The 24,783-nt window shown below is 46.8% G+C and overlaps 1 protein-coding gene across 1 annotated transcript; it reads left to right on the forward strand.

Annotated features, from left to right (window-relative positions):
* Window positions 1-1,204: 1,204 nt before the first annotated feature.
* On the forward strand, window positions 1,205-24,077 carry ERICH6B (glutamate rich 6B). Its single transcript, XM_051608595.1, is given in 12 exon segments — window positions 1,205-1,568; window positions 4,198-4,255; window positions 6,335-6,437; window positions 7,289-7,355; window positions 9,851-9,937; window positions 10,113-10,244; window positions 11,792-11,931; window positions 19,726-19,810; window positions 20,124-20,255; window positions 22,602-22,793; window positions 23,931-23,997; window positions 23,999-24,077. Coding segments are annotated over 12 exon segments (1,506 nt in total).
* Window positions 24,078-24,783: the final 706 nt, after the last annotated feature.

The raw sequence follows: 24,783 nt of genomic DNA on the forward strand, positions 1-24,783 counted from the left end.
AGCACATCCTGCTGAGTGGTCCCCTGCACGTGTCAAGTGCCCACCTGGCTGCGTGTTGGTGGGCTCCACAGCTCAGAGAGACCACTCTGCCCATGGGCATGGGGAGGGCTGCAGAATCTGGAGGTGATCCACGGGTGCACCAAAGCTGGCACCCAGGGCACTGGAAGGTTTTGGGCCTCCTGCATTAGTAAAACACCTGGAAACAGCTGTGTCAGTTTGCAGTCAGTCAGAGCAGAGCATCGTGCCCACTGGGAACTGGAAGAGGCAGGAAGGGGAAGAGGAGGTTGTGAAGCACTAGTTCTGCCAAACTAACCATATTATTTTTCCCTCCTTTCTCTTTTGACACTAAACAGACTGAGTGGATGAAGGGAAGATGCAGACACAATTAACCAGACATTGCAAACAGGAGGCCGAGCCACTTTTTATGGCTAGTTTATGTTTCAGGCACACAGATATACAGAATAATGCAATAACAAAAATCATGCAGCATTTACCCTGGGTTTATTCACTTTGAGCCCTTTGAGAGCTGCTTTTGTTTGTCTTTATTTAATTGGCATGGTCGGATGGCGACCAGCAGGTCCAATTAAATAGATTCAATAGATTCCACTGTACGTTTTAATTTTTTTCTTTATCAGTGTGTAGCATGAAATGTCCAAAATAATTTGTCTGAGTACTAGTAATGAATACAAAGTGCACTTTGTTTCAGCCTGCATGCAGTAAGTTCTAGCTGCACAGCCTTTTACAGCCAAAGCAAACTGGGTTAATAATGAAATCACCGATGCAATCTTTGGTACAGCCTTAGTGGTGATGAGGATACCATTGTGTGCTATGATGCAAGGTATTTGGTATCTCTGAGCAGAGATTGGCCTTATGCCATCTTTTTTTAGCTATCTTAAGCTTTGGCATTTAAGTGTTATGTGGAACCATTTAAGAAAATCCCACCAACCGGACTTGGGCATGCTCTTAACATCAGGTATTTGTTTAAGTGCTTTGTTGAATTGGAGCCTAGTAGATCCTCTTGAAAAGAAAGTGATTTTCAATCTAATAAGGTTATCTTAGTGTGAACATTTTAACTACATGAATCAATATGCCCGTCAGGAGTAAATGACTAATGGGATTTCTCTTCTCTTTCTTTCTTTGTTACCAGAATGATGAATTGACTGCCTGTTGCTGAAGAGTCTCATCTCCTTAATGCATTGCAGATATGCTTAATGGACACAAGCTGTCAAGGTCTGGCAGTAACCAGTCCCAACCAAAAATATTTCCCCATGGGACTGGGTCATCAGATTCCAGCTCTGCTCTCACAGTGGAAAATGTGAAAAGGCTGGAAAAGGAGTACATGTCTTCTAAAGAAGCCTTCAAGAAGCAGCGAATACAGAATTATATTGAGCAGGCTAATCTTGCTCTCTTCAGCAAAGAGACAACTAGGAAAACCAGCACAGAGCTTGTCCCGGATGCAGGGCCTGAAGAAGCCTCCTCACCCCTTCCTGCAAAGCCAAGCAAAAGTTGCAAAGCAATTTGTCGGAAGACCTCTGAAGAAATTTCAAGGAAAGATAAGCTACTAACAGGTATTTTTCAGCTATCTGATAAAGGGAAGGAGAGAGAATAAGACAGCTGTGCTTGATCTTCTCTGTGTTTCTGTTTACATATGGTAAATAGGAATGCCATGCACAGGCACCTACGATGGTGATGGATTTTGAGGAGCAACATGTGCCTGCTCTTCCCTGCCTGCCAGCAAAGACTGTGGTTGTGTGGACCCCTAGGCTGGTTTGGACCATGTTTGGGTCAAAAATATTGAGCTGGGAGAGCACGGTAAGGAGCGTCAGCACCCAGACCTGAATCCCAAACATGGACATGGTCAGAGAGTTCATCACAAATTCAAAGTGCTGGTCTAAGTACCCCAGCTGGAAAAAATGGGATTTTTCCAGTAATCTAAACAGAAGCAGAATTAAGCCGGGACAAAGGGCAGGCAGGAAAGTCACCCACCTATTTTAGGCAACACTTCTGACTTTCCAAGGTCTGCAGAGTCCAAACATTCTGGTTTAGTTTTGTCTGGAGCAAAGTTGCTGTGTTGCATGTAAATGCCAGTAAACAAATCAATTATCTCTTACTAGATATCTCAAGCTATGTTTATCTTTATATATGTATATATATTGCCTGCTTTTAATAATATTTTACAACTCATTAAGTAACCTGGCCATTGTTTGAAGGCAGATAACAGGGACAAAAATGTAGGTGATCCACAGAAAAAGAAGACCTCTAAATTACAGGCAACAAAAAAACTTTGACAAGAACTTGTCCCATTTTGTTTCTGGCTGCCTATGGTGACACGGCCCATCTCCTCTGCTTGCAAGCCAGGATGTGGCTTGTGGCTGTATGCAGGACAGGGCCACAGCTGTCCCCTGCGTGTGGGAGAAGAAGGGACCAGTGGCCCCACTGAAAGTTATTGGAAGGGGACCACACCGAAGTTGGCTTTCTCCAACTAGATTCCAAATTGGGGTCCAAGCATGGCCTTACCTTAAGTGTAATATGTGTTTTTACAGGAAAAAAAATAGATTTTTATTGTATTTCTACTTTGAACACTTTACAAGTGTGCATTCCACCTGCTATAGGTTGGCTCCTACCACAGACTTGGCACAGCCAGCTTGGAAGAGCCAGTATAATCCTTCAAGTAGTGTTACCCATTTCCAGAGAATTAATGCGTTGGTCCCCCTTGGGCATTGGCCAACAAACATGTTTTCTGCTCAGTTTTGCATTTTAGTTGATGCAAATTTGCCAGCCCCCAAGAATGAGAAAAAAATGACTGTTTGTACATGTAAGTTTTATTTTTTAAGAGCTCTCCACGTGGAAATCAAGTATTCTTAGCTGGCATACACGTGAGCTCTATCCTTGAGGGCAAGCCTTCCCTGGCAAGAGGCTGAGGATCTGAAACAGCCACTGGAAGCAAATGCATGCAGAAACTGCTCTCAGTGCTCTCCCAGGCAATCACTTGCTGGATTTCCACAACACATTTAAGATGCAGATGAAATACGAAGTTTCTTTCAGCAGAGGGCTAGTATTTAGACAGAAGTAGATTTACCAAGGAAAATCAAATATGGGAATGCCTCATTAGGGACCTAGAGTGAACAGTTAATATGTCTTCCAAGAATTTGTACAGTACAGTGATTCATGAGGCTTCCTTGTCCTGCTTCAAACTCTTTTCATTGTGTTTTGTTTTTTTTCTTTTGTAATAGTGCTTTATATAATCTGAGCAGTAACCTTCATTTCAATGCTTTTTCTGGCTCCTGGCCACAGCCATGCCTCTCTTTTTTTTCCATGTTTCTTACTCCTCTACATTTCCTTTTCCACCATCTCCTTTGCCATGCTATTTCTCCTCCCCAAATCCTTCCGTGTCCATGCTCTTTCCCCAGACCTCTGTGTGCCCACAGGGTACTTTCCTCTTTCACACCACCTTCTGCATATGCCTGCCCTAAATCTCTCCCTCTGTCCTCTCTGACTTTTGGCAAATAATGCCACTTGGGATGTTGACACTGAGGTAGGTTCCATAAGAGGTTGTTTATCTGGTGGTAACTGTCACAGAGGAAAATGTGCAGCCTGTGGCCACTGAATAAATGCAAACCTGGAGCAGCAAGGTGCTGCTCTAGCAACAAAAGCCCCCAGACCCTTAACCTCCCTATGCACAGTGTTGGGGGGCTAAAATTCCCAGTTTCCTGCCTATTCTTGTCACATAATGCCACAGAGGGGCAGCCCCAGTCCCCTTTGCCCCGTTGCTCCATTGCATCAGCACGAGCAATGAAGATGAAACACATGTGGGAATATGCCCTCCCAAAGAGTTGGTAAAATAAGGAGGCCCAAGCTCCTTATAGATGAAACCTGAGTTGAAAGGCAAAGTAAATTAGATTGTAACTCTTGTCTCTTCCTCTGCAAACCCTGCCCTCAGTCTCCAGCAACTTCTTTACGGCTTATTTTTGGGAGCTTTTCCTTCACGCTCCTGCAATTTATTATATCATTAAAACCGATGGGGAAAAAATGTTCCTTGTTAGGTGGGAAGGTTTTATCTGAAATACAAAATAATAAAATGGCAAGAAGTCTCAAGGCAAGGAAATAACCCTGCTGTTCTACACAAAAAGAGGATTTTATTATTTTCTTTCTTTTTTTTTTTTTTTTTTTAAAGACGGCTTTTTCTCTCCCCTCCAGCACCAGAGATTGTTTCCCCATCACCTCAGACCGCTGGCTGTAAGCCAAAGGAATCCAAGTAAGGAGAGTAACTGGTAACATTTTTCTATATAATTCAGTCACGTTAGGCTGTATTTATGCCATACACGGGTGAGCAGCAGGAACACTTAACAACCGGAGATTTACAGGATGACTGAGACATCCACTGCCTGGCAGCAACTGCTGTCCCCTGGTATTAATAAACTGGAAGTTATGTCTGTCCGAGTGGCTGTCTTTGGGCCCCTCAGCATTTGCTGTATTTAAAAGGGATGCTGCCAGCCCCTGCAGAAGGGGGGTTTTTTTGGTAATTTTTAGCTTTTGGTTGTTAGACAGATAAATCCCAAGCACCATCTCTCCAAGCGGCTGCGATGTGTGACTTTTATTTTGCAGGCTGCTCTCCCAGCTGGGGAGGAAAGGGAAGTCCAATTCCCCAACCACAGTAAATCAGCATAACACCACCCTTCACACCACCAACGCTGCTGCAGCAAGGCCCATTTGCATCGGCCGAGGAGGCAGCGCAGTCTTTTTGGCTCTCCGATATAAACGTTAGGTGCATCTCATCTTCCTTGAAGACAGAGAGAAGGGGAGAGAAGACAAATTGAATAGAGACGCTCTTTCAAGAGACAATTAAAGGCCAAATTCTTCTGACGTGTACTTTGAATGGCACTCGGTTCATTGCTAATGTTCCTTACGTGATTATCTGGAGGCTGTTTTGGCTTTATTCCTTACAGATGTTACCACAGGCACTTTGCAGCAAGGAGAATGGATATAGGCAGTTGTTTAAGGGAAAAACTGTGGTACTGCTACATTAACATGCGGCAAGGTGGTTTTATCATTGTAGGGTTATGAGTTCATAGCTTGCAGCCTGAAAGAGCTCAGGCTTTACTCCCAAAATGGTGGAAATGTTATGGTCTGAGGTAAAACATCTGTTGCGATATCAAGGGAAATGGGTCTTACATTTTTCCAGCCTAACAGAAAGTCACTACACAAATACAAGAACAATGAGATTTTTTCAACCCACCAGAGAGGTTTGTGCCTTTCCATCAGGTGTGGAGCTGCTGCTAGGGGCTGGCCTAAGCTCTCCTTAAGGGATTGGCTGTGATTTGGGTTTCATGCAGCCAGATGCCTGTGCACCTCTGGGGCTGCACCTGCACCCCTCACAGGCAGGCAGGTTGCTTGGTCTGAGCATGTGCTTGTCCTGGAGCAAACACCAGTTTGACCCGTGGAGGATTCTGAGTCACCCACCAACACCATGGTTCCAAGAACAGGGGTTCCTGTGACATTTGGGTTCAATATCTGTTCCAGTTAACCTGCACATGGCTTGTTACTGGGCACTGCTCCTCATGTGTAAGGCAGAGCTGATGGTGTTTTGCTACTTCAGCAGAGCTCGGAGAGCAAACACTCAATGAAGGCACCAGAGCATCACTGGTCCTCCTAGTCCTCAAAGGTTTTCATCCACAGATGCATTAATTTGTGCAGACTATGCACAGAATCCTTTAAAATTCGTAGATAACTAATAAAAAAGCAGTGATGTGTAAAGGCCATGTTGAATTACTAATGCAGATAAACAGGAAAAAAAATCAAAAAATCAAAAGCCCTTCAGTCCTTCCCTTGAATCAGATGAAGTCAAGCCCCAAATACAATTTACTCAGCATCTTTGTTTTCTCATGCTTTTTTTCATTTGCTAAGGCCATGGGGATCTTCAATCAGTATGTCACAGGGACAATAAAAAAATTCTCCCTGTGTTGCATGGATAGAAGCATCTGGACACTTTGATAGCTCTATGCCATATGCTGGGGATTATTTCATACTTTGTCAGACAATGGCAGGTGAACAGAGAGAGTGGGAGGGGGTCTGGAAAGCCCCTGCTATCCATCCCCTTTGCCCTGCTGCCCTTATTTTTGCCAATACCTCTCTCCCTTCCACATGCTGCAAGACCTACCTTTCACGCCTTCTGAGCCAGAACTCCTTTAAGGTGACTGGTGCTCCCTGCCTAAAATAATGTCACCAAGAATCACTGGAAGGAGCTGGGAAACCTTCTCTGTTCCTAAACCCCACAGCACTCTTCCCTGCTGGCCATGACCACCTATAAGCACAACCCAGTGCCACCTCTTTGCAGATGGTGTGTAGACAGCTCTTCTGTCTCATGCTACAGCAGAAGGCAGGACATTGAGGACAAAATGACCCAGACTGAGTGGAGCTATTTCAATGAGTCCCTGGCTGCAAGGGAGTTCATATAAAGCAGCCTTGTCCAACATCCTGACTACTAAAAATTGTAGAGTTTTTTTTTAAAAGTGGCTTTTGACATCAGTTTACTAAAAAAAAAAAAAAAAGAAAGAAAGAAAAAGAAGAAAAAAAAAAGAAAAATAAAAATAACCCAAAACAAACTTACAAGATAAGTTTTGTTCAGCAGAAATGTTGATTCAGTTGAAGCACTTTGACAAGGATAAATACCTCTCATTACCAATATCCTAAGTTCTGTTCCCCTCCTGTTATTAAAGCACAAAATCCCTTATGACATTTTTCCTCAGACCCAGCTTTGTTTCACTTTCTACTTTATTAAGGGTGTCATCTAGAAACTGTCAAAAGACAAACACTCAGACCCCCTATATAGAACTGGTCAGACACCAGTGAGAGCCCAGGGGTCAGCCAGGGCCACTCAGCACCTCTCCTGTTGACTCCACAGCTGATGAGCATTGGCAAGAGTGCTCTGAGCCCATATGACCCCAGCCCACTCCACCAAGGTGCAGGGATGAGATAATTTTGCAGTGGGCTGCCCCTTGGTGTTGGACTTGCTCTTCACCACCATGGTGCTGGAGATGAGGGATGACACCTGCTGAGGTAGGACAATGCCCAGCAGTGCTCAGTATCTCCAGCCTACCCTGCATCAGCATGGGTTGTCTCAGTCAATAGAGATGGTCACAACCTAGAATGAAGGAATTTTAGAGTTTAAAACTTCTTGATCTTAACAGGCATCCTTGGGCTGATGATTCCGTCTCATACTGCCCAAAGAGAGGGAGTGAAATGAATTAACTTGAAGTCCATGAGCACTTTGATGGTACTGTCATTGCAGGCTGCTAGCAATGTTCCTCTCTCCCTGCCTCCTGCAGTCCTGGGGTTGCCCCTTTTCTTCGGCACCTGTAAGATGGGCCTCTACAACCATCCAAGATCACTTTTCAAGGCCAGCATCTCGCTTTAGGCTAACAAAACTCCTCTACCTCCAGCCATCCATGTTCAGAAGGACATCTGAGGGCCAAAGTCACACTGATTTCCAGGAGCACATGAGACACCTAAGTGTTTTAAGGGACCCTGGCCTGGGGGTTTCTCTGTGAGAGAAGCACAATGTTGTCACTAGGCTGTCTCAGCCCACGAGGGTTTATGAAATGCTTAGCTAGCAAAACAAAAAGCATTAACGTCTTGGCTACAGCTTTCTGCCAAAAGATAGGCAGGTCGTGCTTCAGTGCAGATGTCTCAGGGAAAAAATGTGCAGTGCATTAGAGAGCTTTGACTCATAGAATAATTATCCTCGTTTCTCATAGTTTATTAATAATTTAAACCCAATCTTGGTGTTATTGATCTATCATTGAATCGGAGATTTATTCCAGATCTGCAGTCACTGAAGTAGTAAATTTAATCCCCCTTCCCCTCTCTCTCTTCCATCCACTAAACTCACTTTATAACTAAAACATGATGTTTAGGCTGTTTCAGTAATAGGAGAGCAGAAGAGCTCAGAGGCTGTGGGTACAGGGAGCAGCCTGAATCCCATAGAAGACCAAAGTGGCTGGCTTTAAGGCTCTGGTTTGAATACCCCTTTTCTGACCAAAACATCCTCTGCACTTAGTCTCAGAGATGCCAGAAAGACCAAATGCTACCTGCTGGCATGTGCGTTCACAACCAGATCCTAAACCACTTTTGCTTGTTTTCACCTGGGTGAAAACACGGATAGGAGTTCACCAAGATGTGAGTGCCTGCAACACGTAGGGTTTTGCAAGGCACACAAGCTCCTGAGCCCAATCCTAATCTTACTTAAACTGGTGAAAACCTGAAGCAGCTGCCTGGGTGTCCCAGGAGAACCATGAGTGTAAAATCAATTTAGGTGCGTGGAGGATCAAGCCTAGAAAATGACAATGTGAAGACTCCTACAGCAGTGCTCACTTGGCTGTAACATGTCTGGTGCATCCACTAATGTAAGCAGCAAGACCCGGCCTTTATAAGGAAGCCAGGAATAGAAGGCAGCATGCTTTATGGCTGTAAAGTGCCCAAAAGAGTGATTTTTGTAGGCAAAGGCAGTACATTATTATTAGACCAATTGTAGTATACAGTTGGGGTGGAAAATGTCTTCTTGGCTGTACCCACTCGTTTTCAGGTCTGAAAGAAAGCAACAAATGTGTCCAAATGCTCATCTGTTCTTTTCCATCTATATTAATGGATATAATGAAATCTATTACCCTTCCCTGCCAGCCCAACCTCGTTGCTGTCCTTAGACCCTGCAGCTGGAATCACAGCAAGTGGGGGGGGCTCTTGGTTACAGTCAGGGCTTCTGCAGCTGTGGAAATGTGCAGCAGGATCCAGCTGTCACAGCCTTGCTCTAAAAAGCAAACGAGACTCAGTGTAAGCATGTGGAGAGGATGTATGTGTTGGTGGGATAAACTGCTGGCGTGGTGTGGGCCCACACTTGTGAGTGTGGGCTCTTAGCACTTCTGATGTTTCTTGCCCAATTGGGAGACGTCCCTAGAGATGAACAGCAGGAAAACAAAAATACAACAGTGTCAGTGTAGTCTGCAACTACATTTTCCAGAGGTATTGCTCTTAATGAAGCAATCATGAAGCTGCGTTTGCCTTGGTTTGGGGGTATTTTTTGGTGTTCGGTTTAGATGAGCTAAGCCTGAAATAAGACCTATGAAGTATTATTTGACTGATTCTGCAGGACAAGGGATGTTGCCAGCAGTAACACATCGGGGTGCAGATGCTGGGTGATGTGGGGCTATTAGGAGGGGAGCAAAGCCAGGGAAATCCATGGCTGGAAACACTGCTGGGCAACTGGGTCCTGGTGACGCTGAGTCCCTCCTATCTTGATAGGACTGCTGTCATCTGCTGGCCACAGCTCCTGCAAAGCTCAAGCTTGCTGGCATTAAACCTTTTTCTTCTACAAGGCCTGAGAGACTTTTTTGGCCAGATTTCACCCAAAGGAGTGAATTTCTAGTAGTTGGGGATTTCCTGCAGTTACGAAGCTGTTACTTCCCTCCCCATCTTCAGTGAAACAGGCACAGAGAGAAATTGCAGTCCCAGGTACCCATCTGTGATAGGAGCAGTTTTGATACCTCTCTGAACCCAGAGCCCCTCCACCCACAGCTGAGTTCTACACCAGGCAAATAAGAGGGCATTTTTAGTACTGAGAAGCCAAGTAGAGAAAATCAGCATCATTTCAGTGCACAGTTCAGCCAGGACATGCTGTTTAACATGTTTAGGTCTCATTTCACCTCTGCAAGGTAAGGAAATGCCTTTTCCTGCCCTTTTAGGAGTGGGTAACCAGAGATCTGTGTCTCATCCCTGCTGAGCCAGGTGCCTACCCCTCTGCATCACTTGGTGGAGGTGCCTGCTCGTTCCTGTTGACAATTTTTGCCTCCTAATTCAGGCACTTCACTTACACAAACAGCCTTGGTCCTCAGTGCAGCTTGCACAGGTCTTCTGACCTATGGGACACCACTGTGGAAAGGCCCAGGTAAGGTGTTTCTAGAGGCAGGTCATGCTGAACTGGCCACCGCCCCCTTCCACCCCGACTGGCTACAGTGGGGGTGCATAGTCCCACCCCACCTGGCACTACTCAGAGGATGCAATGATGCAGAAGTTTTGTTGCTGTGTCTTCATGCTACACGAAATCCTGCTCTTCCCTCAAGCCATGGAGGTGCTCTCCAGTGACATCAAGGTGTAACCTGAAGCAGGAGAGAGCAAAGGGACAGCTGGAAGTGGCGAAGACTCAGAGGCTGAGGATGGAGAGGAGAATAACCAAGCAAGACTATATGAACAAGGTACAGTGTGATATTTGGAATAATCACAGCCACTGTGAGATATATCTGAGTTTTCTAGGTGTCCATCTGCCTTCCTTTGAAAATCCCAGGCTAAACTAAAGACAATTTTGTTCACAAGAACAATTGAAGCATTTGAAGTCCCCCCTTTGCCTCTGTGGATCAGAGACTAGCACTGTTATGTGGCCACGGAGGACAAGTGATTCTGTCCAGTCCTCCAGGGCCAGAATAAAAATGAGGAGGGAAGTGTGAATGGCAGCATTTTTTGTCAGAATCCTAGAAATATCCTGTATGAAAGAGCCAAGTGGATGCTTGGGACCACCAGCCTTAAACCAAAGGATTGCAGCTCTCTTCTTCCATGGTCTTCCTCCTCAATTTCAGTGGGTTGAAGCTCTGCCACCACTCAGCTGGGTGGGCATGGGGTGTCAGATGCTGCAGGAAGCAAGAAAAAGCAGTGGTTTGGAGAAAAAGCAGTTGGGAAGGGGGATGAAAGAAAGAAAACTTGGAATCTGATAAAGAGAGGAAGAACTAAGAAATGTGAGAATGAAAAAATATCGATAGCTGTGGAAATATGAGTGAAAAACTAAGGACCCCAGGGAAGAGAAGGGAACAAGAATAGGGATTAAGAGAGAGGCAGAGCAAGCAGGAAGGTGGAAGAACAGAGGGAGGGACCTTAAAAGGTGAGGTGGATATGAATTAGAAGCAAAGTGTGAAGGAGAAGAAATTTAGCAAAATTGCAAAATTAAACCAGCAAAGTGAAGAGTGGCTGATTCCAGAGGGCAAAAGAGGTAGGCTGTGCAAGACAATACTCCTGGCTGTTCATTGAAAGTTTGGGGACAAAATAGAAGAAGAAAAGAGGAGTTACCTGGCTCTGCACTGTCTGAATATCTGCAGTCCTCAGAGGAATCAGGCTATGAAAGAAAGTCTTGGGACTGTAAAACATTTCCTTTCTGTTTGGGATAAAAAGTGCTCATTCTATGCAGAAAAGGGGAAAGGGCAGAAAGAATTTATTCTCCCTTTCCCTTTCCCTTTCCCTTTCCCTTTCGCTTTCCCTTTTCCCTTCCCTTTTCCTTTTACTTTCCCTTTTCCTTTTCTTTTTCCTTTTCCTTTCCCTTTCCCTTTCCCTTTCTCCTTCTTTAGTTCTTTTATTTTAAAGACGAGCTTTGACAGGTTTTTTAGGTAAGAAGGAGAGTGGTGAGGTCTGCTCCAGCATTTCCCGGAACAGACGCCAGGCAAACGGAGGGGCACAACTGCAGAGCGGCTGCCTGTGCTACCTCCCTTTGCCCACCCCAAACCTCTCGGTCTCGCACCAGCAGGGGTGCAGTGGCTTGAAACCGGGAGAATTCCTGGAAGCCCTGCTCTGTGCCTTCCCCTGCCGTGCAGCTCATCCCTCCGTCCCTCGTTTTGCTTGTCAGGCGTTTGTATAAATAGGATGAACATGTGCAGTTACACTTAACGAGGGTGCAGATTACACAGGCTATCAAGCCTTGTGCCTCAGGGCATACACTGATCACCATCGGAGGGGCAAAAATGAGTTTTTCCAATAACAGAATATCGCATGATTGACTGGGGACATCACAGGGCAGAGTGGATTAGCCTTTGCCATCAGCATCAGTTATATGTCATTACTGCATCAAAGCAGCGGGCGTGGGCGAGCCGCTTCCCTCCAGGCAGCTCTGGAGGTGGCTGGGTCTGGAGGAGAGGGGCTGGTTGTCAAAACCGGCACTGATTTCTGAACCTGCTTAGCAAAAGCACCTCCAGCAAGCTGCATCCCCCTCCTCGGCTCGCCCACCTCCCGAGCAGAGCGCTGCCCGTCTCCGGCTCACCGAGGAGCCCTTCCTCCCCTCCCTGCTCCTCTTCCTGCCCTCTCCGCTGCTACTGCAGGGATCCAACCCAAATGATCCTCCTCCAGCAGCGGTTTCCCTGGCTTGGAGCCAAGGCTTCAGGCTGACCGTGTGCATATACACTGCCACCCGTAACACATCGTCCAGTGATGCAATTTTTCAGAGCCCCATTCACACGCGGGTTCTTGGGGCTCCCCATCACCACTCTCTGCTGATTTGCAGTCAGGGAGGAAGCAGTGGTTTCCCGAAGGCTGCAGCATCCCCTGGTGTTTCCCAGCTCTGGGGGAAGCAAGAGGTATCAGAGGAGCTGGGACACACTGGGACAGGCTGTTATGCATTAACAGCTTTGCCCATTTGGCAGCAAATGATTGTCTCCTTTGAATAAAAGAGCTAGAATTGACAGAAAGTCTAAAATAAGAAACGTAATTAGCTGCAAAACTTTTAATTCCCTTCTCCGAGCCATTTCTAAATGTGTTAGTGCTTATTTATTGAACCTGGCTTGACACTTAGACAGCTCCTTTTAATGCTAATAGGGCTGATTACCAGGTTGAATCCTACTACTTTGAGGAGATGGCTGCTCAGTATTCAGAGCTGCCAAGTTTCCCCTGCACAGAAATAACCACCTTTCTTCATAAGAAATACGTACAATTCAGCACAACTACATTAAAATAAAGCCCTTGCCAGAGTGAGGAGCCTGTGCTTACTGTGCTGGGGTTTGCCCTGCCCTGGCTTGGCTGTGGTGCCAGGGGACACCCTGGGGGTGGCAGCATCTCCCATCCAGTGATGGGTGGGGAGCCCCAAGGAAGAGGAAAAGTGGGTGAAAGAGGCAGCCTCAACGGAGGACAAGAGGAAGGGGAAGGGGAGCAGATGGAGGGGAGAGGGACCCACCTGGTTTCCCTAAGAGCTGGGTGGGGGTTTACTGTCCTTGCCCACTTGCAGCTCACACTCTACTTTCAAAAACCTCGTCTTCCTCCCTATCCTACAGAGGCAAACACAGCAGGGACTCCTTTCTAATGGAAATCAAGGGGCAAGAAATGTGAGTGGGTTTGGTTTTGGTTTTATTTTGTTTTTTTCCCCCTATAACAGTCACTGTCAGGTTTCTTGCTTCAGTGTATGTAATGGAGCTTTTTGTGCTCCCTCTCCTGCAGATCCGTCAACCAACAGATGTCTGACTGTCCTCCTGTTTCCACATATATCAGGACTGCTCCTTCAGAGCTGCTGCAAAACAGCACAGGTGTGTCAACAAGAATAGAATTTGGCCTTGCATTTACTTTTAATTAGGCTTTATAGGCAAAAATTGTAGGTTTTCAGAAAATAAGCCTCACCTCCACCTTACTGAGCATGCAGTGCTAACAAGAGGCTGCTCAGGCAATGCAGCAGCCTCCAGAAATAGGGCAGGCTCCTAAACGCTGAGAGTGACAAGCCAGTCTGGCTTGCCAAGCTTTGCCAATGGCTAGCCCAGCATAAGGAGATTACCCTGGTCTGGGGAACAGAGATACTTGAGCTCAGGAATTTCCCCCAGGGTGTGATTATCTTGTAATAGCCTCTATCCCTCATTCTCATTTCTGTCTGGAAAGGAGTTGCAAAGCAAGGCCCCTAATTCATATCTATCAGCTGGCAAACAGCCAAGATATGGCTTTTGTGGCAGTCTTGGAAAAGTGCAGAAGGACACAAATATCTCTGTCATTAAGGTGATGAGCTTTCAGGCAGAAAAGGCACTTACATATCTTGTCATCAGAGCATCCAAGTTTTTCTTTTTAATTTACATGGGGAAAATCTTAGTGAATCCCTCAGATTTGGATGGACTGTTCAAACCACTGCTGTACCTTTTCCCTTTTGTTGCTCTCCCATTGTTCTCCCTCAAAGAAGCCTTGGAGGGATAAAAACAAAGATAATCCAGGTCAGGCTGGGGGAAGATGAGCTGACTGCCATAACACATCCTTGTTCTGAGACACAGCCACCAACAGGTCACATTTTGACTGAATGGTGAGACGCACATTGGAGGTCTTCATGAAGCGTGGTGAGCTTCCCTTGCTTACCAGCTGTGTTTCACAATTACTTGGCCTCCAGCTGAGGACCAGCAGAGACGACTTGTCCATGCAGGAGAAGGTGGACTAGACAGGCTTCCTCAGGTCCCAGACACAGTGAGGGGAGGACATGGTGTGAGCCCAGCTTCTGCAACGTGTGTTTTTTGCTGTGCATCAAGGGATAATGAGCACTCAGGTGGCTTGGTGTTTTCCCTTGGTCACTGAGGTGTGCTTCAGGGCTCCCTCCAAGAGCTGCAGAGATCATAGTTTTGTCTTCCAGAGTAGAGGATCCCATGAGAAGGGGTCCATGCTCTGCAGCTGGGTGGGCTACAGACGCTTTTGCTTTGGGAGCTAAAGGAAAAGGGGATGCAGCTGCCTGTGCATCTTGGTGGAAGGGTTTTTAAGCTGAAGATTGCACCTGGTGTGCTCAGGCTGGAAAGCCACCAAGCAGCTCGGTCTCTGTGATCCAGAGGGCTGTGTCAGAAACCATGACAGGCAGCAGGACCAGACACCTCGGGCTACATTTAAGATGTTTTGCCTCAGTGGGAGACATGGCCTGGTGTGAAATGCAGGACATAAGGATGACTGCAAAGGGTCAGCCTCAAAGTGTTCCTGGCCCAGCATCCTGCCCTGGATGAGAGCCAGCAGATGTTCAGGAAGCAATACAAAATTAGAGCAAACATTTGTTTATACTTCCGAGAATAGTCTCCATTACCCTAGTGCTCTGTGACTCAGGAACCTCCTGAACTGTAGACACCATCTCTGCATTTAATAGCCCTTGATGGATTCTTCTTCCATCAATTAGGTTACACCCTGCTGAACCAACGCAACCTTCAAAAATCCACTGTACCCCATGGCAAGAAGTGCCACAGCTAAGAATCTTTTTGTTTATTTTGAACTTGTCACTTGATAGTTTCTCTGATGATCACTCTGTTCCTTCAAAGAGCACTGAATATGAACAGCTGTTCCCCAGTCACAGCACTCTTCCCATCACAATACCAGGTCATATTTCTTTTTCAGTCATTTTTTCTTCCAAGATAAAAAGTCTTAATCTATTCAGTCATTCACTGAATGGAGGCTCTTTTATACCTTTGATCCTCTTCAATTGCCTTCCTCTGTAGCTTTTCTATTTCTTCTGTATCGTATTTGAGATTGGTGAATCAGGACTGCACAATAGTATTCAAGAGGTGGGGGCCCACGGATTTATACAGTAGCATAATGATTTCCTCTGTTTTGCTCTCTCCTCCTTTCCTAATAATTCCTAGCTTTCTGTTTGCTTTTTTGATTGCTGCTGAATGTTGAGCTGACATTTGCATAGAGCTATCTATTATAACCTGAAGATTTCACTCCCAAGTGGAAATAGCTAGCTCAGAGCCCATTATTTTGTATGTAAAGCTAGGATTGTCTTTTCCCATGCACATCACTTTACATTTATCTACATCAGATTTCATCTGTGATTTTATTATCCTTTTATTCAGTGACACAAGGGTCTTTCCACAACTCTTCACAGTCAGCCCTTTGCCTCAACCACCCTGAATATCGTCAGCAAAGTTCTTCTCTCCTTGTTATTTTGAGGTTATTTATGAATATTTCAAAAGCATAGGACAATGTTTAGGCTAATTTAGGAGCATTCCCTCTCAAATTTGAAGTGCCAGTTCCCAAGAAGAGGCAAGTAATGCAGTTTCCCAAGCTCTTGGGGTGCCACTGGAGATCCTTTGGCATTTCTGGGAAGGGATGGCATCATGCCTAAGCAACAAGTCTTCCTTTCCCCTAGCACAGATGCTGGAGTGGTGCCCCTTGCTGAGATATACATGTTTGCCCCCTCCACCAGACTTTATGGGACCAGTTGGAAATGGATAGGGTTATAGTGACCCTTTCTCCTGCTGAAGCTAGGTCATGGCACAGAGAGGTGTGCCAGAGGCTTGGGGCCCTGGAGAGGAGGCAGAAGGGAAGCAATGGCTGGAAAAGCCTTTATCTGAGAAAACCTCTGCACACAAAGTTGTGAGTCGTGTGTCCTATTTCAACAAATAGGAAGTAACTAGCAACTTGGCCTTGCAAAAAGCCACATGTGAGCCTGTTGAGCTTGCCCAAGGGAGTCCAAGCACGGAATCAGATGAGGACCTCCATGGGAGGAGAATGTGAGGACAACGGGATTGCAACTGGTCTCCACCTGGACAAGCCAGACAGATAACGAGGCAAACCAAGAATTACCATGATGAGCACCTTTTCAGTCATATTTTTTTCCCTGGAGAGCAGCATCTTGCAGCAGTGCCCAGGGGTGAGGTGCATGCCAGCGCATGACAACGAGGGGCACTTCTTTCTGCTGGGAATGTCCTTGTTTGGGGGAAGAAGCTGCAGAGTTGCTGCTGCTAACTGTAGGCTAAAGGAATCACATTGAGCATCAATGGTGAAATTAATTCAGAGGAGAAAGTGAACAGCTTGGGTGGAGGGTTCATCCCTGTCCAGTGATGCAACTCGGACCTTGAGGTGATAACAAGCATGGTTCCCTCTCCTCCCCAGCCGCAGCAATTTCTTGTTAAGGTCTTTAATGCCAGACAGTGCAGGGGTTGCCAGCCTCTGGTGAGACACTTTCCAGAAAAGGCATACAGCTCCCAGAAGAGTGCTCTGTGGAGGGAGTTTGATGCTCCTGCAGCTGTGGCAGGAGAAAGGAAGATGGTGTCTCTTCTCTCATAGTAGAGCAAAAAGTGCTCCAAGAGGCAGAGGCTCTACCCTTTGAAAGACTAAAGCCTGACCATTAGAAAACAAGGGCCCATTTGATGAGAAAAGAGCACGTGTCAGTGACTTGGGCACAAAGTGTCTCTTGAGCTGTGGGAATAACTCTGTCTCATGGTGAAGAAAAAAGTGCATTCTTCTAAAAAATAAAACACACAGTGGTTTCACAGGTTCACAAAGCAAAACAGAAATTCAAGAGAAAACCAGTGGTGGACCTGCAGCCATCAAACCTCCCCTTGTCCAAGTGGGACAGGTGCTCAGCCACCTTAAACACAAAAGCAGAAGAGTCTATTTCCATCCCAGCCTTTTGGCTGATGGCTGTGCCACTGCCCTGGGGCAGTGATAACAGGTCTAAAATCATAGAATCATAGAATGTTTTGGGTTGGAAGGAACCTTAAAGATCATCTAGTTCCAACTCCCCTGCCTTGGGCAGGGATGCCTCTCACTAAATCTCATTGATCAAAGCCCCATCCATCCTACCTGGCCTGAAATACTTCCAGGGAGGGGGCAGCCACAACTTCCCTGAGCAACCACTGTCTCACCACCCTCACACTAAATTTCTCCCTAATGTCTAAGCTAAATCTCCCCTCTTCAATGTCTAAGCTAAATCTCCCCTCTTCCAGTTTAAAGCCATTATCCCTCATCCTATCACTATGTGCCCTTGTAAAAAGTCTCTCCCCAGGTTTCCTGTAGCCTCTTCAGGTACTGGAGGGCTAGAAGTTGTGTTCTGTCTGTGATCCACATCTACCTCTTTCAACTGAAGGCTGTTAGAAAGAACAAGTAACAAATAATAACTCTTCTCACCACCAGAGAGGTAAATGTGGATCATAGGCAGAGCACAGGTTCTGTATCTGTGACTAGACTAAATTGATGGGACATACCAGCTTGGGGCTGTTCAAAGACGGACTTAATCATGTGTTCATGTCTGAGGTGGAAAGCCAAGGCTGGTGTCTCTGGGGTTTTACTGGGGTGGTGACTGTGTGTAAAGGCTTTTATTTATGGAGCATTCTGTGCAACTTGAAGGCTGAACACCACCAGTCAGTGATCCCCATGCATCCTGAAGTCTCACACCCTGCTCTGCTCAGTTCCATACCATTCATTTCAACCTCCAAACCAGGCTGCCCTGTCCAAACTACCTAGCAGGAATGGATCTAGGCCCTTTAGCTAGAAATCACTTGGGGAAGTGCTCTGGGTCCCAGGCCAAGCCTTGACCCAACAATTCAACAGCACAGGTAAAAGCTTTTCAAGGTCCAGGCAGCCTTGAATTCATTAGGAAGGACGTCACTACTGTGTGCAGCAAGGGATGGGGCAGTGGGCTCATATGGCTGCTCTTCCTGGAAAATCAGGCTGGATAAAGCCAAAAGAATGTCAATTATGGGTCAAGGAGCTGATTTTTGTGAGAATGGCAAAAGCGCATTGCAGGGTCTCTGTCGCCACCTAAGCGATGGAACCCTGAGATGTTCCAGCAAGAAGCTCAGGTGGATCGTAAATCACCAAAAAAAGGCCATGGAGGGCTGCACAAAACCTGGCAGTGGCTCAGCAGTGCCTGGCCAGTGGGATGATGTCCCAAATGGGTGACATAGCAGACAAGAAGCCCAAAGATCCTAGGTCAGGGGCAAGTGGTTACTGTGGACCCCACTGGAAAAGGCCACCAGGGTGTTCCCTCCACTCCAGCTGCCATGAGAAGCAGCTCCTCAGAACCCATCATCTCAGCCCCAATGGCCCTAGGAGGACAAATAAAGACTGTGGGCCTGCCCCATCAGCTGGGGGCTCGATGGGAACCCCCACTAGCTCAGGCCGCTGCTGCACAGCTCTTCTCTTCCCTCCCCTGCCTCTCCTCTCCCTTCCCAAACCACAGAGCATTGCAGTTTCTGCAGACGTGCAAGAAAATTACCTGTGATTTATCACACAATCAGTGATTTTGTTGGCTTTTTTATTTTTGACATAGAAGCACACTACACTGCTCTCTCCCCTCCTGAAATATAGGGGTAGCAAATCCTTCTGCCTGGGACCATCTGTCTTTTTAGCCTAATAAAAAGCCTGAAAAATGAAAGCAGGAACAAAATTGTTGGTTCAATGCCTTTTGTTGTTGTTGTTGTTGCCCTCCATCCATTATCACCAGGAAGTGATTCTTAGCTCCACTACAGAGCCAAAATGTGCATCTTCAGGTTACAGATCAGTTGCCACAGTTACAGCTGGGTCAGCCACTTCCTGGGTACAAAATGCCTCCACAGATGAGCCCCTCAGCTCCCAGCAACAGCAAAACCTGAGCTCTGCCCCTTTTTGCATGTGAGGATCAGCTGCTGCTTTTAAGGATGATGTTAAAAGGGAACATCAAGGTCTCCCTGATGCCCTCCTCTCCAAGCTGCTCTCCATTCTTCCCAGGAAGGCAGGCAGTAATGCTGCTTATCCCTTGGAAAGCATTAAACTCCATTCCCTTGTAATGCTGGGAGCTGAGCCCTTAGCAAAGAAATGTTTCTATTTTGCTTGTCAGAACGTTGGGGGATAAATTACTTGTGTGCCTGATGGAAAGAGGGCTCTTGGCAAATTATATCAGCAGAGAGCAGTTAATACCATAAAACAAGACGAGCTGAGATTTGTACATGAAATGTGAAAACACAGAAGTGAAGGATGAGTTTTCTTCAGTTACTTAAGAGGCTTTAATTAAATAGTAAGCACCTAAACACAAAGAAACAAGGCCAGGTGGAAAGCGCAGGGCGTGATGGTCTGGCTTGGCAGTGCTCTGGGGTTGGAACTGGTACAGGGAGAGGAAAGCCTGGGACAGAGCATCCTTGTGCCCTGTGTCCAGGCAGACACCCTCACGGCGTCCCCCCCCAAGCCCCCCACCTGCCTCTCACCTCCTTGGCCTTGCTCCTGCAGCACTGCTGCTCTTCTGAGACCGTAAGATAGCTTTATCCGGATGGGCAGAGTTTTTTTCTCCCATTCCAAGAGGGGTCAGGCCTAGCATCCAGCAGCCATGGTGCTCAGGTGGGGGGATAGCCATGGGAGTGCCCTGCCTCGAGGTGGGTCACCATGACACTCTTCCCTTGGGCCTCAGCCCTTCCTTGGGCCACCTCCCTCAGCCTCTTGGGCTGGCTACCCAACTGGTGCCACTCCCGCAAGGAAATCAGGTATACAGAGTTGGATGCCCTGGGGTTTGCTGTCCGAAAGGTGGAGAGGCTTGGGTCACTTCCCCTCAGGCACTGACTCATAATGGTTTTCTTCCAAAGCATGCTTTCTGAGGGCTTTCTATAGGCTTGTCTTTCCTTAACTGTCCCTCTGTTACCCATCAGCCAGTGTGGCTCTTCCCATCACATTCACGGAGGAATCCCTGTTCACCCATTGCATCCTGGAGGACAGCAGGTCCTTGGGAGCCTATGGTGTCTGTTTTGACCCTAATGGTCACCTCTGCCAAGAGCAAGCCCAGAGGTGATGCTGGGTCCCACCTAGGCCCCCAAACCCCCCTTGGTGGCACCCCAGGGCTTCAAGGTATGCTGAAAATGTCTTGATCTTTTGTTCCAGTTTTATTTGTGGGCAGTGCCCAGCAGGGGGGTGGCTTCTCACAGTGTGCACCAAGGTGCTGGGTGCAGGCAGAATGCACAGCCTGAGGGCACCTGGGAACCACCCCTTCCCAATTGCCAGTGACATCTGTTCAGAGACCCTGGCACGAGGATTGATCTAGGTCAAGGCTGGCCACATGAGGTGGCTTGGCCCCTTTACAGTGCAGCTATGAGGGCTCATCTTCTTCACTAGCTTCTTGCAGAGCTCCAGGGGCCACTCTGCTTATTATCTGCACAAAAGGGCAGACCTCAATAGCTGGAGTCAGTTAGCTTGAGGCCAACACTGCTTTTGGTTTGTTTCTCATATCCAGTGAGTGTTCCTCACTAAAGAATTACTTAGCTGACCAGTTCCTTGTAGTCTAAGTTGTAATATGAGGTGACTGATGGCTTTAGTAAAAACTGCTGGCATTCGAGCCATCAAATACTCACGTTTGACACTCCACCCCCAGTATCTAAAGTTTCTCTTCAGAAAGCCAGGAACTGGGCAAATCAATAAATCCCATCTCAATTTCACAAGTCCTCCCTGTGTTGAGACTAATTAATGGACACCTTAAATGTCTGACCGACTATTACAAATCATTTTAAAGAGCTTTTGCAATAACACTTCCATCAGACTTCTGCAGTCCTACTGCTTGCCTACAGATAGGCTGGTCTTTCATCCATCACACAGCAGCCAGGTTTTTATAGCCCAGCACCAAGGCAATCCCTACAGGACTGGCTGACCCCATCACAGGGCTCTCCTGGTCCCTCTGGACCACACATTCCCCATCAGTGTTGGCCTCACACTGACTTGCTGCCAAGCTGGGGCAGGGTGCTATGACCCTGGTGAGGCCACAGCTGGAATCTTCTGGGCTTCCCAGTTCATGATGGATAAGAAACTACTGGAAAGAATAGAGCTCAGGGCCACAGAAGTTTAGAGGAATGGAGCTGAGGAAAGGCTGAGAGAGCTGGGGCTGTTCAGCCTGGAGGAGACTGAGAGGGGGATCTCTCAAGTGCTTATAAATACCTAAAGGGCGAGTGTCAGGAGGATGGGCCCAGTCTCTTTTCAGCAGCATCCAGTGACAGGACGAGGGCAATGAGCACAAGCTGGAACATAGGAGGTTCAAATTAAACATAAGGAAAAACTACAGTGAGGTAACAGAGCTCTGGAACAGGCAGACCAGCGAGGTTGTGGAGTCATCTTCTCTGAAGACCTTCAAAACCCATCTGGATGTGTTCCTGTGTGATCTACTGTAGGTGATCCTGCCCTAGCAGGGGGTTGGACTAGATGATCTTCAGAAGTCCCTTCCCACTCCTACCATTCTGTGATTCTGTGACCATCCCACTCTTTCCCTGCAGCCGTAAATTAAGGACAATGCTAAGTGACCACTCTGATATTTATAAAAAGGTGATAGCTTTGACGAGAGGAAAATAGAAAATCAGCAGCCTGTGGGTAGGTCATCTGTCCCACATGCAGATGGGTTCAGGCTTGTCTGTGCCTGGTGCTGTAAAACATCACAGCTTCAAAGTTAGATATTTTCAGTTTTGTTTTGTCGTGTTGGGTTTTTTTTTTCTGATTCTTCTGAGTTGCAGCATGAGGTAATGCTAGAGGAGACTGAACTGCTCTCACAGCCCAGTGAGAATTAACTTTTATACTCAGGCAGGAAAACTCAACATAACCCACACCTTGAATGATAAAAACTGCATGTGCTTTGGCCTAGGGGATGCACCCGTGGCCAGAGCTGCCCAACCAGGCTGGGGAGTATCAGTTTGTATCTGTAGGCCATAAACAGGGGCTGGTTTCCCACACACACTGCGCTTCTGTCTCCTCTGTAGTTTGGCAAGGCCATTTCTCACACAAATGACCAGACATGCACACACAGAGGACCTGTTTTTAGCATTAAAATTGCCAGAGTTAAAAAAAAACAACTTACCATGTGCAGGGACTTTCAGAAGATGTAGATGTGCAATAGGAAGAGGAGGACAGACACACACAGTCCACACTCTGCCTTTGGGGTTTCATTGCTCCCCCAGGGGCCAGCCAATTTCTGTAACATGCAGGACAACAAAAATCAGTCCCAGGCCTGATGCATCAGGTTCCAGCGGTGACTCTTGGATGGCAAAAATAGGAAGGTTGGTCAAACTGCAGACAAAAGATGGCATTTGGGACCTGGAAGTTGTTGGATCTAGGTTCACCCAACTTCGCCTTTGTTCCCAGGGCCACCCTGAACCCCTGCACTGGGATCTACTTGGACCAGGCAGGATCCAGCCAGAAGTGCTGGCAGTGGCATGACTTCAGCTACCACACTCACAGCCCTCCTTTCCAATCCATCACCATGAAACTGAACAGCCACATCACCATTAAAATCCTGGCTCAGGATCAAAGTGACTTATCCTTTGCCAGCTGAAGCAATCACATGTTTCAACACAGGGTCCCAGCTCAAAGTGGGCTCTTGCTCTGGTAGACCTGCCCAGCCAGCTCCTGCCTACCACGTCCTTAGAGAACAGGGAAATCACCAGGTGGAGATAAGCTTGAGACTGCTGTGTGGAACAGGACGGGTCACAAATTTTCAGGTGGAAAAATCACTGTTTCGTTCAAAAGCAAATTTCCTGCCTGTGTGAATCTTAATGAAATTCCCTTTCAGGAAAGCATTTAGGTAAGATTGAAATGCTGTCACTGAAGGGTAAGAATGGCACATCTCACAAATTCATTTTGAAACCCAATCTCTTTTCAAAACATTTATATTAAATGCCAATAAAAACACAAAGCTCCTGATTTTATCTAAACAGCATTTCACTTACCATAAAACAAGCATTCGTGGAGTCAAACACCAAAATCCTTTGGTATTTGTTGTCACTCAGGTTTCCCACCTCTGACCTTTCCCTGGAGGTGGAAATGCTGTTATGGCTGGGGCTCAGCCCCACGGTGACTGTCCTCACCTATTGGTGTGCATCCCTGTCCTCTGCTGGATGCAAACACAACTGGTCAGCCCTGAAATGCAGGTCACACATCACCAGGAGCTCATGCTTGGTTGCAGGACGTGTCCTCAGGCTGAAGGATTCATGCTGCCTTCCCTGGTGCAGGCACAAACCAGATGTTAAGAGCCCTCACAGCAACAGACCATACATGACCACACATGACCACGGACACATTACTAATGAAAACAGACATCTAGGGGAGCTATTCAGAAAAGTGTCAACAACACACAGTCAGTATTTGGAACCATACAGCACTGGCACCTGCTCTTCCATTCCCAGAATTTGGACTTCTTCTCAGGACCTATTGCTACATCACTAAGGAAGCCATCTTCCTTGCCTAGCTACTCCTGGGTAGCTAGTCTCCCACCAAAGGAGGCTAGAGCTGTGAGTTTAGCTCCTCATTCTTCTAGTACATGTGATGGAAGAGGATCACCTCCAACGGGGAGCTGTAGGGTTGGTGTGCTCCATGGGCATAGAGGGAAATGGCACCCTGGACACACTAGGCGGGTGTGAAAGGTTGGGTTACAAGGGATGATCTCCAGCTCAGCCTCCCTTTGGGAGCTTCAGCATTAGTGTTTTTCTCTTTGCATTTGAAAGACTCAGAGACAACTCACCTACTTAAGCAGCCAGAAAGCAGAGGAGATCTTTTTTCAGTTTAAAAAGATTCAACTCAGGAGCCTGCTGTTGCAGTGCTTTTGGCAGCCCCTCTCTTAGTGATATCACTCCTCTTGTTTCATCATCTTCTATCTTCATGAAATACTGAAATGAAGATATTTAGACTCTCAGCGAGCTGTTACATCAGCAATTCAGATCAACTTCTCCTTTCTCAAGGCGGGAACAGTCACTTTGTGATGAAAAGAAAGCTCCTTTTTCAAACATATCTTCCTGTACATCAAGTCCTTGTAACACCAAGCTCATCTCACTTGGAAGCACTTGATGGTTTGTTGTATCATCAGTGGGGTTATACACCAAATGTGTAATCTTTTGGAGAAGATGGCTTCCTTCCTACAGCTTGAGTTTGGGAACTTTTAGCAAGTGTGACTGACAAGCCACAGACACCCGTGCTGGTGGAGAAGGGATAATGAACAGCAGCTTGGGTACAGAAACCAGGGGTAATCCAAGACAGGGGCTTCACGGGTGTCAGGGCTCCAGCTGGTGGTAGATGGTAAGTCCCACGGTGTACTGGCATGGTTGGCCACCACTGAAAGGGGCCAACTGATCCTCTTTTTCTGTTGTTGTTCTGAGGCTTTGTAGCACAGGGCTGGATCTGCAGCCACCACACAAGTTGCCTCAGCAACACAGGCTTTTTCCCCTTTTCCTACCCACATCACCAAACATGCAGCACAAGGAAGGGACTATTGGTTTGGCTTGGAAAACATCTGGCATAGCATAAGCTATGCTGCAGGCATCACTTATGCAA

Source organism: Apus apus, chromosome 1, assembly GCF_020740795.1.
Source record: "Apus apus isolate bApuApu2 chromosome 1, bApuApu2.pri.cur, whole genome shotgun sequence".
Lineage (NCBI taxonomy): Eukaryota > Metazoa > Chordata > Aves > Apodiformes > Apodidae > Apus > Apus apus.